Below are 13,868 nucleotides of genomic sequence, written 5' to 3' on the forward strand. Positions count from 1 at the left end.
TCTGGGCTGCATGCATTGGTGCCCACCACTACACCAAAATCCCTATTTAGGAACAGTTGAAAATTGTTCCTAAATGTTTTAGGAACGGTTTTCAATTGGTTGAGGGCATTGCAAAAATTAGGCGTGGTTGAAAAGTATTGCAAATTCTCAATTTCGGAACGGTTTTAAACTGTTCCTAAAATAGGGCGTCACAAATGGTGAGGGAAAACCGTCGAAAATTTTCAATTTTGACAGTACACTAGAAATATATATATATATATATTTCATTTGAAAATCGTTTGCAATTTTCTTAGTTAAGATAATGATTACATCCAAACTAAAGTATAAAGCAAAGTCGGATCAAGAAATAAATTTTGAACAGTTTGGATTAAATCACCAAAATGATTAATGTAGTTGAATTCTAAGTCTTGAATGGGCCTTGGTTTTGGGATATAAGAAGAAAATGTAGTGGCGAATGTGATGGGCAGATTGGGTATCATGCAGACAACATGATGAGCTTCAAACCCACATTATCAACAAACAACACTCCATGGAAAATGATTGAGAACCATGACTCCCTCCATAACTCTTAATAATACGAAGATAGTCTTTGTATAATTTTCTAAGAAATGCCGCAGCTGCTACAATGGAAATCCTGGAGCTCTCCACAAAATCCTAAATCTTGAGATGAAAACACTTGATAAAATCACTATGTACACTTATGTGGAGCCCATTTTGGATAACAATTCAAGCAATGTATCTAATTCCACTAGGATTATCTTTCTCCCTCCCCAAGTACTCCCTGTGTATAAGATCTTCTATCCATCTACTAACCAACTCAACGTCTGGCTGCAGAATCAAATCATCAATGTTCATATTTTGTCTATTGCCTAATGAGAAATGCATTTCAAATACTATGGCTCATTTGGATGTCCAACGGAAATGGATTGAAAAGTTCAGTTCAATAAAGAGTAAATGAATAAAGATGACCCATTTCGGTGAACTGAAAATTGTATAAAGCATAATGGAAAACAAACCTTTTGGCTCATTACATCATCTGCACATTTGACCCAAGGTCAGACCTTCAGTTACATGCTGCATTAGATGAAATAAAGATAATTGACAAATGAGTAGAGAAAAGAAGGGTCCAAAAAACCATGACTTACAAAATTTGGATAGTATGTGTTTGATAAAGAATGTCATTAACTTCTAAAAGAGCATATATATGTGTATCAGTAATAAATAAAACTTATTTGTAGCTTGAAAACTCTAGAGACTATAGTATTTAACGGTTCTCCTCCCAAAATTGATGTTTATATTGTAAGTGGTCCAAACGTACCGTTGGCATCCAAGACTGCATGTCTTTGGTGCACATTCCAAATCTGGCCCTCTGAAGTTTTCAAGTGAAAATTGAGCTCTTCGCAAACCTGCGTGATGCAGGACAATTAACCACTTGATCTAAAAGCTCGAATTGTTAGAGTATGACGAACTAATCCCTTTATCTCATAGCCTAGGCCCCACATCTCATGGGTTAGGACATCGGCCGAACCCCCTTCGTGAGCCCCAAATCACATGGGTCGCCCACCCCAAGTGTGTCCCCGCATCCCACGGGCTACCCCACTTGAGCCCGGTGTGAAATACACATTAATCATCCCTGGTAAGGAGTCTCGAACATGAGACCTCCCCCGTGGGCCCTAAATCGCATGGGTCACCCACCCCGAGTGTGCCCTTGCATCTAACAGGCAACCCCACTTGAGCCCAGTGTGAAGATGCCCCTGCATTAATCACCCCCAGTGAGGAGTCTCGAACACGAGACATCCTGATCTGATACCAATTTGATGCAGGACAATTAACCACTTGCTCTAAAAGCTCGAACTGTTAGAGTATGGCGAATTAATCCATTTATCTCATAGCCCAGGCCCCCACATCTCATGGGTTAGGACCTCGGCCGAACCCCCTTCGTGAGCCTCAAATTACATGGGCCGCCCACCCCGAGTGTGTCCCTGTATCCCACGGGCTACCCCACTTGAGCCCGGTGTGAAATGCGCATTAATCAACCCTGGTAAGGAGTCTCGAACATGAGACCTCCGGTGTGGGCCCCAAATCGCATGGGTCACCCACCCCGAGTGTCCTCCTACATGTAACGGGCGACCCCACTCGAGCCTAGTGTGAAAATGGCCCTGCATTACTGCGGCTAATGATGATCAAAAACTTATTTTTTGGCTTAGGCAACATGAAAATTTCACCACCCTTGGTACCTACCAACAAATTTAAAATCTGGAAGATGACCATCTCATACAGCAAGTAGCAAGTGCTGCGAAAACTTAAGTACTATGCCTATATGGAAAATAGAGTATGCAATAGCATATGTGCACATTGACACATGTCACATGTTGGGTGCTTGAAATTTTATTATGCTAAAGTCTAATAAAGGGGGAAACCATACTTTCAGCATTCATTTTGAGAGTCTTGGCTCCAAACTGCAGTTATGTTACATTCCATTTAAGACATGAAAGAAAAGTAACAGCAATTCGATGACCACTTCCTCGTTGAAAAGCACCAGTTACTTCGCTAACTTTTGTCAATTGCTCTTGATTAAACTGAATGCAAGCAACTCAATTGACACCCATAAAACCAACAACAAAGATATTAACAAAAGAAAATGTAGAAAAGCAGAACTCACCTTCTAGATTCTACAAGAAGGGCACCCTCTTCCGTAGTTTTTTCTGAATGTATGTCTATCACACTCACAGTATAACTGTATAAAGATGAGCAGCGCCACAACATTAGGGACATATTATTCATGATGAAATAACAAGGATATCTCCCATTTTATGGTGAGATCAAACATTACTTGACCATAGAAGCTTGTTGTGCATGAAAAACAAAATAATATATGATTCCCCATCATATGAGCGTGCATGACAATAAACCCACCAATAAAAATTGATGAAGAACAAACAAAACATTGAATCAATCAAAAAAAAAAAAGTCTGTTTAACCTTTACTACACAGAAACAAAAAAGTAAAAATAAATAAATAAAAAGAAAACGAAAAAAAACCTAGAAATAGGTAAAGAGTTGACCCAGCAGTATCGTGGTCATTAATTTGGGAATCTCCATACAGGAGAAAGCAATACTTTTTTTTTTTTTTTTCCATTGGTGTAGGAGAGATTCATAGTGTGTAAAAATACCTAAATGGTTCTAAATGTATGCATCATACAGGCAACTTCTGCAAATTCAAGAACACTGGAAAAACCTGGGGAAAATCGAGGGGCATTTGAAATGTCTAGAGAACAAGTGATACTTGGGTTGTTCATTTGAATCTAACCAGCATCGCAAATGTATCAGACCTACAGCTAAGAATTGCTTATGGATATTTCACAAAACTGCCAGACCTTATGCTGAATGTTGAGTGGTTGGTCCCTTTACCTGGAAGACAACAAATGCAAAGAAGAAATTCCTGAAACTAAATGGTAAAATGCTTTATCCAATCCGCTTTAACTGGAAGGAAGAACTGCTTGAGGAACAAAAGGAGCATATGTTGTCTCCCTCTCAGCAGCAAGCCGCTGAGCTTTCTGAAACTCTTTCAGAACTGCTTGGAAATCTTTTGCAATTTGCATCAGCTATCTTTTGGCTGGCCTGCATTTAGATAGAAGCTCAATGTATAAACACAGCAGCAATAACAAAATGGAATTTTTATGCTTAAAACTGAATGACAAGAGAAGGTTGACAAAGATGCATGTCTAGTGTGGGAAAATTCACTTCAAATGAGACCTTCAGAAAGAAAGATAAAATGAACATGACAGTTAATTTACATATATGAGCATGAGCATGAGCATGCACATGAATAAATTAGCAAAATTCAGTGTTCCCATGGATGTGAAGCTTTCAGGGAAGCAACTTAGCAAGCTGCCCCCAAGATCATCACTCCCATTCCCCTTTATGTCCAGCTCAGCCAAATACCTGTAACCCATATTAAATTTTAGGATCTTCGACAAACAGCGTAACAAGCAAAAGATTAAATAAAGGGACCTAGAAATTCTCAAGTATTCAGGTAATAACTGAAGTAGCACAATTTGAATCAGGAGGAAAAACTCTGATTACCCAAATCTGAAAAGAATATTATATTTCAAGAAAAACATCTTCTACCTCACCTGAACATGGACAAACAAGCTACCTTTTTAAGATAGCTCAACCATAGTGAGAATGTAACATACATACCAGAAACGATGCAAACTTGATTGGCTGTCACCCTTGAAAGTTGTTTTAGCGACTGCTGCATAAAACCTGTCCATAAAGTGTATGATCGCGACATTGTGTACATCCAGTAAATGTTGGAAATTACACATGACCAGTTTTAACTTACATCCCTAGAGTCATTACTGTCAAGACACCTGAAACATCAGCCCCATCTTGAGCGTAGCAGAAAAACATGGTAGACATTTTATGAAGTGGTGAGGATAAAAAATGAATCGTAAAATAGGTGCCACCTTTGCATCAAATCCATCATATTTTACTATTCTTTTTCCATTGATATGGTATTTGGCATGAAAGCAAGCGAAAAGAAAGAAAATTATGCATTCTGCAGAACAACACAACAACGTGCTGCCTTTTTTTTAAAAAACGGAATCATACAAACTAACATAAATGCATCACATAAGACAATTTAGAAACCTGTAGCCAAAACCCAAAAGCTAAAATTTATAGGAGTCGGCTTATATATAAAACTTGGAATTCAGGTGCACTAAGATAATATATGATCTTCATCTAGGACTAGATTTAAAAGTAGGAAGTAACCTAACATAGAAAACCAATTAACTGTAGCCTTGTAAAAACAGATGGACTGATAATTCAAGAAAGAGAATAATGATTAAGAATGAAAAAGGTCTTGTGCAAATTATTCAAGAATAGTTTGTCCTCAGTGTTGTCAATTTTTTAAATGGCTTATGTTTGCTAGCTGAAACCTGAATGAAATCCATATGCATTTGAACAAGAGATCTTAGTAAATGGGAGGGAAAAAAAAAAAGGGAAAAAAAATAAATATAGAAGTACCAATTGGAGATCTTCAGCATGTAATCTTTTTCACGGAAAATTTTATATTTTCTCATCATCATCATCTTAATAATTCAAACAAGTATTTTCAATCCAGGTACTGAACAAGAGCTGCAAAAGATTTTATTTTCTTATCTTAATAATCACCATGAGAATTGATTCTAGCAAAGGTATCCTCTTATATGATATGTCATCCAATTTAATTGAAGTGAATTCTCCAAAGAATCCTTTTTTTTATCCCGAAGTGAAAAAGGAAAACAGTCTTACCTGGGAATCCAACAACTAAAGATCATCAGAAAACTAACACTATAGAAAAAGTTCATCAATGCCGCTTGATCGAAAATAACAAACTTATTGGGGCACACTTCTCCATTTTGTTCTCTCCTTTTTTTTTCTTTTTTCTTTTTTTATTCACACTTAAAGCCAGATTAAATACGCAGAAGAAGAACTGGATACGAGAAGAAGTGAATTTAAATTCCTATATAAAACAAAAGAGTGAGATTCAAGAAATTTGTACACGATACACCTCAATTGCAGACACAGATGTCTTGCACTTTGCAATCTCAAAGAGATTTGTATCAGTTTTCAGTCTGAAACTCACCCTGCAAGACGTATAGAAAGAAACAAAGTATGACATAATAATATCATTTGCAATAAACACCAACAGCGAAAACGTATGCTTAAATTTATAATACGAAGGACAGATGTTCAATAATACTCCATCAAAATCTTGTGTTGATAATCACCATGTGATGCACCTAATCCATTTCTATCATAAGACAATCATAAATTCCATGAACACCCTTGCCAATGTGCCCCTATACAAAAGAAGATCAAGTGATCCTAAGCATCCAATGGGGGTATTTTTGTACACCAAATCAATCATTACTCAGTCATCCATTTGCGACACAGTAATATAATAACTAAGATAATTCTACCACCATAGCTTTTATGCTATAGCTGATCATCCATCTGCTTGATAATTGAATCAAAGGTCCAAATAATTGTAACCATGTTTCACATGCACGGCAGAGATGCTCATCAAACTCCAATAAAAGTACAACTATCAATTGTCGTTTGCTTTCCCATGCTAAAGTAACCCAAATAATTGGGATCAGAGGTGCCTATGTAACAGTCTATATCCCTAAAACAGGACAAAGTTATGCCCATCAGATTAATGATAGATCTCAGACAACTTAGTCACCTGAAGTAGCAAAAGAGTAGGAGAAAAGAAGCAATCTTAGGACCTGACGCTGCAAAGAACCATGAGATCTAAGCAGGGGCAGGTAGAAAATTCTTACAAAATCATTTAGATGAGCTGCAATGCGTCATTTGCTTCAATAAACAAAGGCTTACATCAAGATTCCTGAAATAGCATAAAAGGCTGCAAAAAGATACATAGTGATCAATAGTTTTAAGAAATCTCGTACATTTTATGGATCAATTCATATTTTAAAAAACATGGAATATGATATAAACTTGGTATTTCAGTCCCATTTCAGTCCCCTAATTCGACTGACCGTCCTGTTTTTTTTAAATCAGCATTTGGATTTCCATACTGAAGGCTGGATAAATTGGGTCAACTATATGAAATTCCAAATTGACTGGTAGGTTTCTGAGCCTTGAACTTAAATTACAAAGAAAGACTGATTTCGGTCACAATCAAAATGGAAACCCCAAATAAATGGCTGTTATCTAAATTACCGGATATGTTTAGTTGAAATTGTTTGGACTTTCCTATTAAATCATTGCCACGGGGGGTGCATCAGTGACAAAAGCACAAGACGGAAAAGGGAAAAAAAAAAGGTGGGCGCACTTGTTGATGGGGACATCTCGCGCATACGCACACGCACGCTGCCTCACCTACGCACGTAAGCACAGAGTAGGAGGGCCCCACCATCGATCTGTCTCGATGACGACGTCTAGCGAGGGCCTCCTACCTAGAAAACAAAATTTGGTTCAAAAGATTGGGCCCGATAATCAAGAAAAGCCCATCATGGGATCTCATGATTGTGGCCCACTCGTCGGATTGATTTCATATTTTAGGTTTTGTTTACTGTTATTATTTAGAACATTGTGAACGCTTTAGATTTCTCTGTTTGGTTTTTTAGTTTACTTCATCGGCAAGTAATAGGTTGCGCATATGGTGCGAGTTTTGAGGTATAGGATTTTTCCTATAAATAGGCAACCCTTGTAGTTCTTTTGATTCATTGAAGTTAATAAAAAAAAATTCCTACTTTATTTTTCTGCTCTCTTCGTGAGTTGTGGAAGAATTCAAAAGTGGGTGCGAAGCCCTCCCTTTTTGAAGGGCTAACTACCGTGGTGCGAAGCCACATCGATCCCGATTCACCCCCATCCTCCATCTTTTTTTTCCATCTTCCCCCACCATCCGTACTTCGAATTCGTCCTTTTGTTGCATCAGATTTCTTCATTACAGCAGGCGAGCTGAAACTTCGGCGGAGCACCATGTACAAACTGTACATCGGATCGAGCTGAGATTTGGGGGTTTTGCAGCCCAAGCCTAGCCGACCAAGGCCTAGGAATCCGTTTCTGGATTCCGTCCCCCACCACACGTGCGCCTGCACCTGGCTCGCTGCCCACACGCAGGGACTGTCTCGGGTTTAGGTTTCTTCCTATTTTCCTCTCTTTTATACATGATTTCATAAATCCTGACCCTATATTACATTATCCCTAATTGATTTGCCCATTTTCTCATCCTAGGGTTCCTTGAATTGAGATTAGGGAATCCCTTGGATTAGGGACTGATTCTTATGCATGTGTGGGTGATTTCTATTTTCCTTTGAGTATTGTTTGGTTCATAATTTTCATTGATCCAGCCCTAACGTGTGTAGGCCTGGATCCACATAGATTCCCCTTTAATTGAATGTTTGGATTTTCATGTGGGATGTGGAATTTGTGTGATTGTTTCTAAAATGGTGTGATCTAAGCCTGAAATCTTGCATATCATATTTAAATTCATGTCCTGCATCACTTGTACCATCATAAGGCTTTTAAATAGAACACTAACCTTTGAGGCAGCAGATTTGGGTCATCTGACATCATCATATGCTGACCATCATTATTGTGAAACCATGATAGTGGCTGCGCTTGTTGTTCACCACCCATTATTAACGGTACATGCATCACTTTCCGAAACTACAAAATCATGATAATATCAATCACTATTTTTTTAGAAATATAAGACATTTGTATTATCCATGCCCATGATCAATTGGGACTAGATTTTATCCAGTTTCTAACCTAAGCAGAACATTCTAGTGACATAAGCAGTTATTTCCCAAAATTTTCCTGTCAAGCATTACGAATGGCTTCAATATGTAGTATAGAGCTGCTATCTAGAAGAACAACTCCCTTCTTTTTTCTTTTTTCTTTTTTCTTTTTGAGAGAGATAAAATACAACTCCTTACTAGGATGAAAAATTAATAATAATAAATGAGAATAATTAAGACCATTAAAAACTACAACAGGCCAAAGAGCATTCTATTCAGTATTGTCCAAAGAATGGGCACTATTCGATCAGCCAGAAACTGAAATTATACAGATTACATAATCCTCAGTCTGACTAATGGATTTTTACCCTGGACTGTGGGGCAGTGCTCATTTCATTTTTAACCTTACATTTCAGGTAAAAAAATCACACTTCTGGGATCGTCCAATCAGTGGTGAGAACCTTCCATAGTGGACCAAGATTAATGAGTTTGGGCCATGTGTATAGTGGAATCACCAAGATCATTTAATTACAGAGATCTCCTCAAAGCTATGTTGCCCTAATTAATGGTGGCAGGTCATCTTAAAATCCTGAAGTATTGGTGCCAACCCATCTTATCGAAATAACCAAAAGAAATTCAATGCATATACGCCATAAGCCATTCCATAGATGCAAATCAAACTCTTAAATAGGAATCAAATATGTACATCAAGCTTGTAAGCATAACACATTGTGCAAAACATATAACCCAATAGTAAAGGCATACCTTATGTGTCTGGATTCGACTGAGTGATTCCTTGAGAGATTCTTCCAACAACCTAATATGGTCTACACTGTTGATCTCATCCGGATCAGTCCAATAGCTGAAAGAACACCACAATAAGATACAGTTTGAATTATCGGATTTAATGGCATCAGTCAAGGCATGATGAAAGCATATGTACACTTTCAGAATAAGAACTTCAGGAGATAAAGAAGACATTGTGAAGTAAAAGCTTCCTATAGATGAGTGACATGGAATACTACATTAAACAGTGCCAGCATCCTCTCCTCTCTTCTTCTTTGATACTGGTCGTCATCCCAGCAGCGGCATGGGCTGCCATTAATGTTGGCATAAAACCTCAAAAAAAAAAAAGAAGTAGTCGACCACTGCTGGTCTTCAGTACCAGCGCCAGCAGCCTCTGGATGGTGTCCCCTGTTGAAACTCTTGTCGTTCTTTCGCCGCTGTGAGTAGCTGCGACCATGGTTGATGACCCATTCAATGGGTTTTATAGAACCCTTTTCTTCTCACTTACTCTTTGTCGTCCATCACATCGGGATCAGATTCAGATGACCGTGGCCGTGCTTTTTTTTATGCCTGCTAAGGTTGATAGTTGCCCTTTCTTATTCCCTTCATAAGAATCAAGAAAGAAATATCACCTCCATGGTACAAGACATGCAAGGATCTGTCATTGAGCAGTAGACCTAGATTTCGAGAAGAAATCCTCTGTGATTTGGGGAAAAAACCCGCTGTTTCACTAGTGGATTTTCACCAGACGGGTGATGGTTGTACAACCACAGGGAAGATGGTTGCACGGCCACCGAGAGAGGATGCGTGGGCTGTAGGAATGAGAGGGATAGAGAGAGAGGGAGGGAGGGAGGAAGAGAGCGTGGGAAGCAAGGGCGAGGGAGAGGAGCTGAGATCTTGAGAGAGGAAAAGAGTGGGAGAGAGAATCTGATGGTTTTTTTTTTTTCGAAACATTGAAATGGAGGAAGACCGCTCCAAATCGGTAACAGCCTAAAGCCGTTCCTGAACCCAAAGACAAAATAACAACTTTGGTGTAGTGCACCTACAAAATTACATTCCTCAACAGTGAAAGAAGCTGGAAATGTTCTAATATAAACGAGCACCAAAGAGCATAAAAAATCACAACACAACCATGAACTCCAAGAAATCACTCTCACGTCTTACTAATGTGAGATACATTGGTTTCTTCCAAATTGAACACATTATCATCATGTATTCAGAAACACATTACATCTCGTCTCTCTTGGAAGGTCAGCCTTGCTTCTAAATAAGACATTGCCTCCACCAAGCTACCTAATATGGCCAAATTGTCTGCAGAAGAATTCGCACCCCAGAAGATACGATAAATTTTATAATTTATGTATAGCTATAGCTTGTTTGTAGACATATGCTTCATCCACGACACGGCCCACAATTTGGACAATCTGAGTAGCTATATAGTGACACATGTGAGAGGATGAGTCACAATGATTTTTTTTAGAGTGCGGATGGTCTGTGTTGAAGGCATAAGATATTCAATGCCATCGCTCCTCATTGGTACAGATCATCGCCGATGACTCCAGCTAACAAGATAAGCCGGTTTTCTCCCTCAAACAAAATGTGTCCAACTTTTTTTTCTTTTTTTTTTTTGAAAAAAGGTGGGAACTTCCACCTGGATGTATATTGTAAAAGGAGAGAATTACTCATGATTCGAGCAGGCCCGATACAAAACACAACAGGTCACACCTATCATATAGGCATGCACAAGAAAAAAGAAAAGGAAAAAACTATGCAAGAGAGATGCTGATAAGCTTCTGAAGGGCCAAAAAAAATGTCTAAACAAATTTGGACATTCCAACAAAGGCTGAGGCGAGGAGCAGGCCCAAACAATGCAGAAAAAGGAGACCAGCATGGGAAGGCAACAAGCAGGATGAACGCAGTGGGTGGGCAGAGGAATCAGCCATAGGAGGAGCTAGAAAAAGGGCCGGGAGGGGAAAATCATCCAATTCCCTTCTTGGAGAAGGATCTTCTGGTGTTGCCAACACCCGCCTTGTGCATGACGAGAGAGCCTCTAATCAACGGCGGGAGACGAGTTATCTCTCGAAAGAATGAGTCGGGGCAACCAACACTAGTTAACTTGGCAAGGCCATCTACCACCGTGTTGCCCTCACGGTAGGTGTGAGTGAATTGGATGTTCAGGGGACTTACTTGGATTATGAATAGCTCCCATATGGTACCAGATATTCCAGCAGGAACATTGTAGGGAGTGAGAGGCAGCTTCGAAAATAAAACGAGAATAGGTTTCTACTACAATGTTGCACAAGCCCAGATCGGAGCAGAGATTCAGGCCATCTAGAAGGGCTCGCGCCTTAGCGACGGAGTTTGAGATCTGCCAGTAGTAGTTGTGAAAGGCAAAAAACAAGTTGCCTAAGTGATCCCTGCAAACCCCACCACCTCCTCCCTCTTCAGGGTTGCCTCTGGCCGATCCGTCTACATTGAGTTTGAACCATCCCGGAGGAAGTCTCTTCCATTTGATGATGCAAGGAGCGTCCTCTGAGTTGATGATAGGAGAAAAGAAGTCGTTGGAAGGTGAGGGGAAGATCCGTCTCAGGTGAAGGACTGGAATTGGGAGCTGAAATCCCAACTCTTTCAGCCAGTTATGGAGTCTGCAAATAATGTGAGGAGCAGCAAACTTGTGGTTGTTGAATCTGGAGGCATTTCTACCACACCAAAGTTCCCAAATGATGAAGGGCGGAGTTAGACCACGGAGGTTCTGCCAGGAAGAGGATCGCTTCGCAAGAGCACTCCATTGAATGAAGCAGTGAGAAATAGGTGGATCGTGGGGTAGCGGTACACGTAAAAACTGAGAGAAGTGGGTCCATACCTTGGAGGCGATGAGGCCATGGCAAAGGAGGTGGTCTAGATCTTCCACCTCAGGGGAATGGATGGAAGGGAACTGGTTAGGAAGATCGGTTGTTGGCGGGAGGGGGAGAGAAGGGGGGCTAGTAGGGTAGGCTGCGCTCAGTAAGGCAGCAGGGGCGGGTTTGGTATTGAGTCCAGAATGGGCCAGGGAAGAATGGGAAGGATGCAGGAGGCTAGACTCTCCAACGTTGAAAGAAGGGAGAGGGGGATTATGGTGAAGGAATCTAAGTGGGGTGGGCTCATAGGCTGGGGGGGAGGGCGAGTAGTGACTGAATTCAGCAGCATGGGCAGCAGGAGAGCCTACTTGGGTGGGAGAGTTTGAAGGAGCGGGGGGAGTGGATAGGCACAAGAGGGGGGGGGGGACGGCTTACAACATTCACATTTGGAGGCAATGGAGATTTCGATTCTTTAGACAGTTGTGTCCATTGGCACTGCTCGATGCATGACTTTCCAGAGGAAAATTGCTATCTTCGGAGGGACCAACTTGTTCCATGCCTACGAGGTCCACAGATGTTTAGGACAACGAGATCGAAGAGCATTCCAGGCTGATTTGATAGAGAAGCTTCCGGAGGGATTCAACTTCCAGATGAGGTGGTCCCTTCTGTCAGAAATGGAGATGTTGTTGCTAATGATGGATCTAATCACTGCTTCTGGGATGAGGCCTTCAACAGAAGAGTTCCAAGAGCCTGAGGAGCTCCAAAAGTCTTTGACCATGGCGTCTTTTAACTCAACAGGGGGAGGAGAAGTGGACGCGCCTATCAGCAGACCTCCACCCATCCAGTTGTGGTTCCAGAAGTTGATGTTGCCTTCGCCCACCATCTATCTCGAATTATGGATGACGAAAAGTAGATTGGCAGACGTGTCTTTCCAAAGGCTGGGGGTTCTGGAGTGAGCTGGACCGTTCTGATAGATGAATTTTTTCATGTATTTAGCTGTGAGAAGTTTGGCCCATTGAGATTTGCCGATGAGGAGCCTCCAGGCCATCCTGCAACGGAACGCTTGCATGACTTGGGGTAGTCGTCTAGTGCCAAAACACCCTCGGAGACAGGGTAGCAGGTTTCGGCCCATTTGACCCAATGGCATTTGTTACCTGAGTCATTACTTCCCTAGAAGAAATTAGCTAGAGAGCTCTCAATCTGATGGATGGCCTTTTTAGGGATGTTGAGGGCTGATAACAGATGCAGTGGGAAGCTGGAGAGGACGTGATTGATGAGCACTAACTTCGCCCCCTGGTTAAGAAGCCTCGCCTTCTATCTGGCAACCTTAGATTCTATTTTGAAAATTAGGGGGAGCAGCTGAGGGTATCAGATTCTTCCCTTGACGATCGAACTGCCTAGGTAGGTGAAAGGGAGCTTTGCTTGCTGGAAGCCTGTAATAAGGCTGATTTTTCTAGCTCTGGGCGTTGGGGCTCTTTGAGGGAGAATGAAAGAGCTTTTGGAGGCATTAACTCGTTGGCCAGAGATTCTCTCGTAAGCCTTGATGAAAGCTTGGAGAGAGCGGATGGATGAGATCCTACCATTAAGAAAACTAATGGTGTCATCAGCCATTAAGAGAGCGGATGGATGAGATCCTACACACATGACTTTTAATGTGTAAAACTTCTCTAGCCCCACAATGATTTATGTTTTAGATCCACACCGTCCATCAATTTTTACAGATCAATCTAGAGTATGAGCCCCAAAATCAGGCACATCCAAAGCTCACGTGGACCACACCACATAAATCAGCGAGGATTGAACGACTAATGTTGAAACGTCCCTAGGGTCCACTGTGAGGTTTATTTGCCATATAACCTCTTTATAAGGTCACAAAGATATGGATGAAGGGAAAACAGAAATATTAACTTGATCAGAGCCTTTAGTGGCCCCAAGAAAATTTCAGCTGCCTGTACCACTTTCGCGCAGCTCCCGACAAAGTC

General features: G+C 40.8%; 1 protein-coding gene across 22 annotated transcripts in view; it reads right to left on the bottom strand.

Moving 5' to 3' along the window:
• Positions 1-572: 572 nt before the first annotated feature.
• Positions 573-13,868, bottom strand: part of LOC131258163 (uncharacterized) — a 92,627-nt gene continuing 79,331 nt past the window's right edge. For 10 of the 22 annotated variants that reach the window (XR_009177923.1, XR_009177926.1, XR_009177921.1 and 7 more), the window contains 6 exons: positions 9,029-9,125; positions 8,062-8,189; positions 5,553-5,635; positions 2,663-4,393; positions 1,017-1,074; positions 573-828 (listed from right to left, as the gene is read on the bottom strand). Coding sequence is in view for 3 of the 22 variants with exons in the window: in XM_058259279.1 (XP_058115262.1) it covers positions 2,561-2,579; positions 2,663-2,737 (94 nt within the window). In the remaining 19 variants the exon portion in view is untranslated. The other 12 variants (XM_058259279.1, XM_058259278.1, XM_058259277.1 and 9 more) reach the window with 8 other exon arrangements.

Source organism: Magnolia sinica, chromosome 10 (genome assembly GCF_029962835.1).
Source record: "Magnolia sinica isolate HGM2019 chromosome 10, MsV1, whole genome shotgun sequence".
Classification (NCBI taxonomy): Eukaryota; Viridiplantae; Streptophyta; class Magnoliopsida; order Magnoliales; family Magnoliaceae; genus Magnolia; species Magnolia sinica.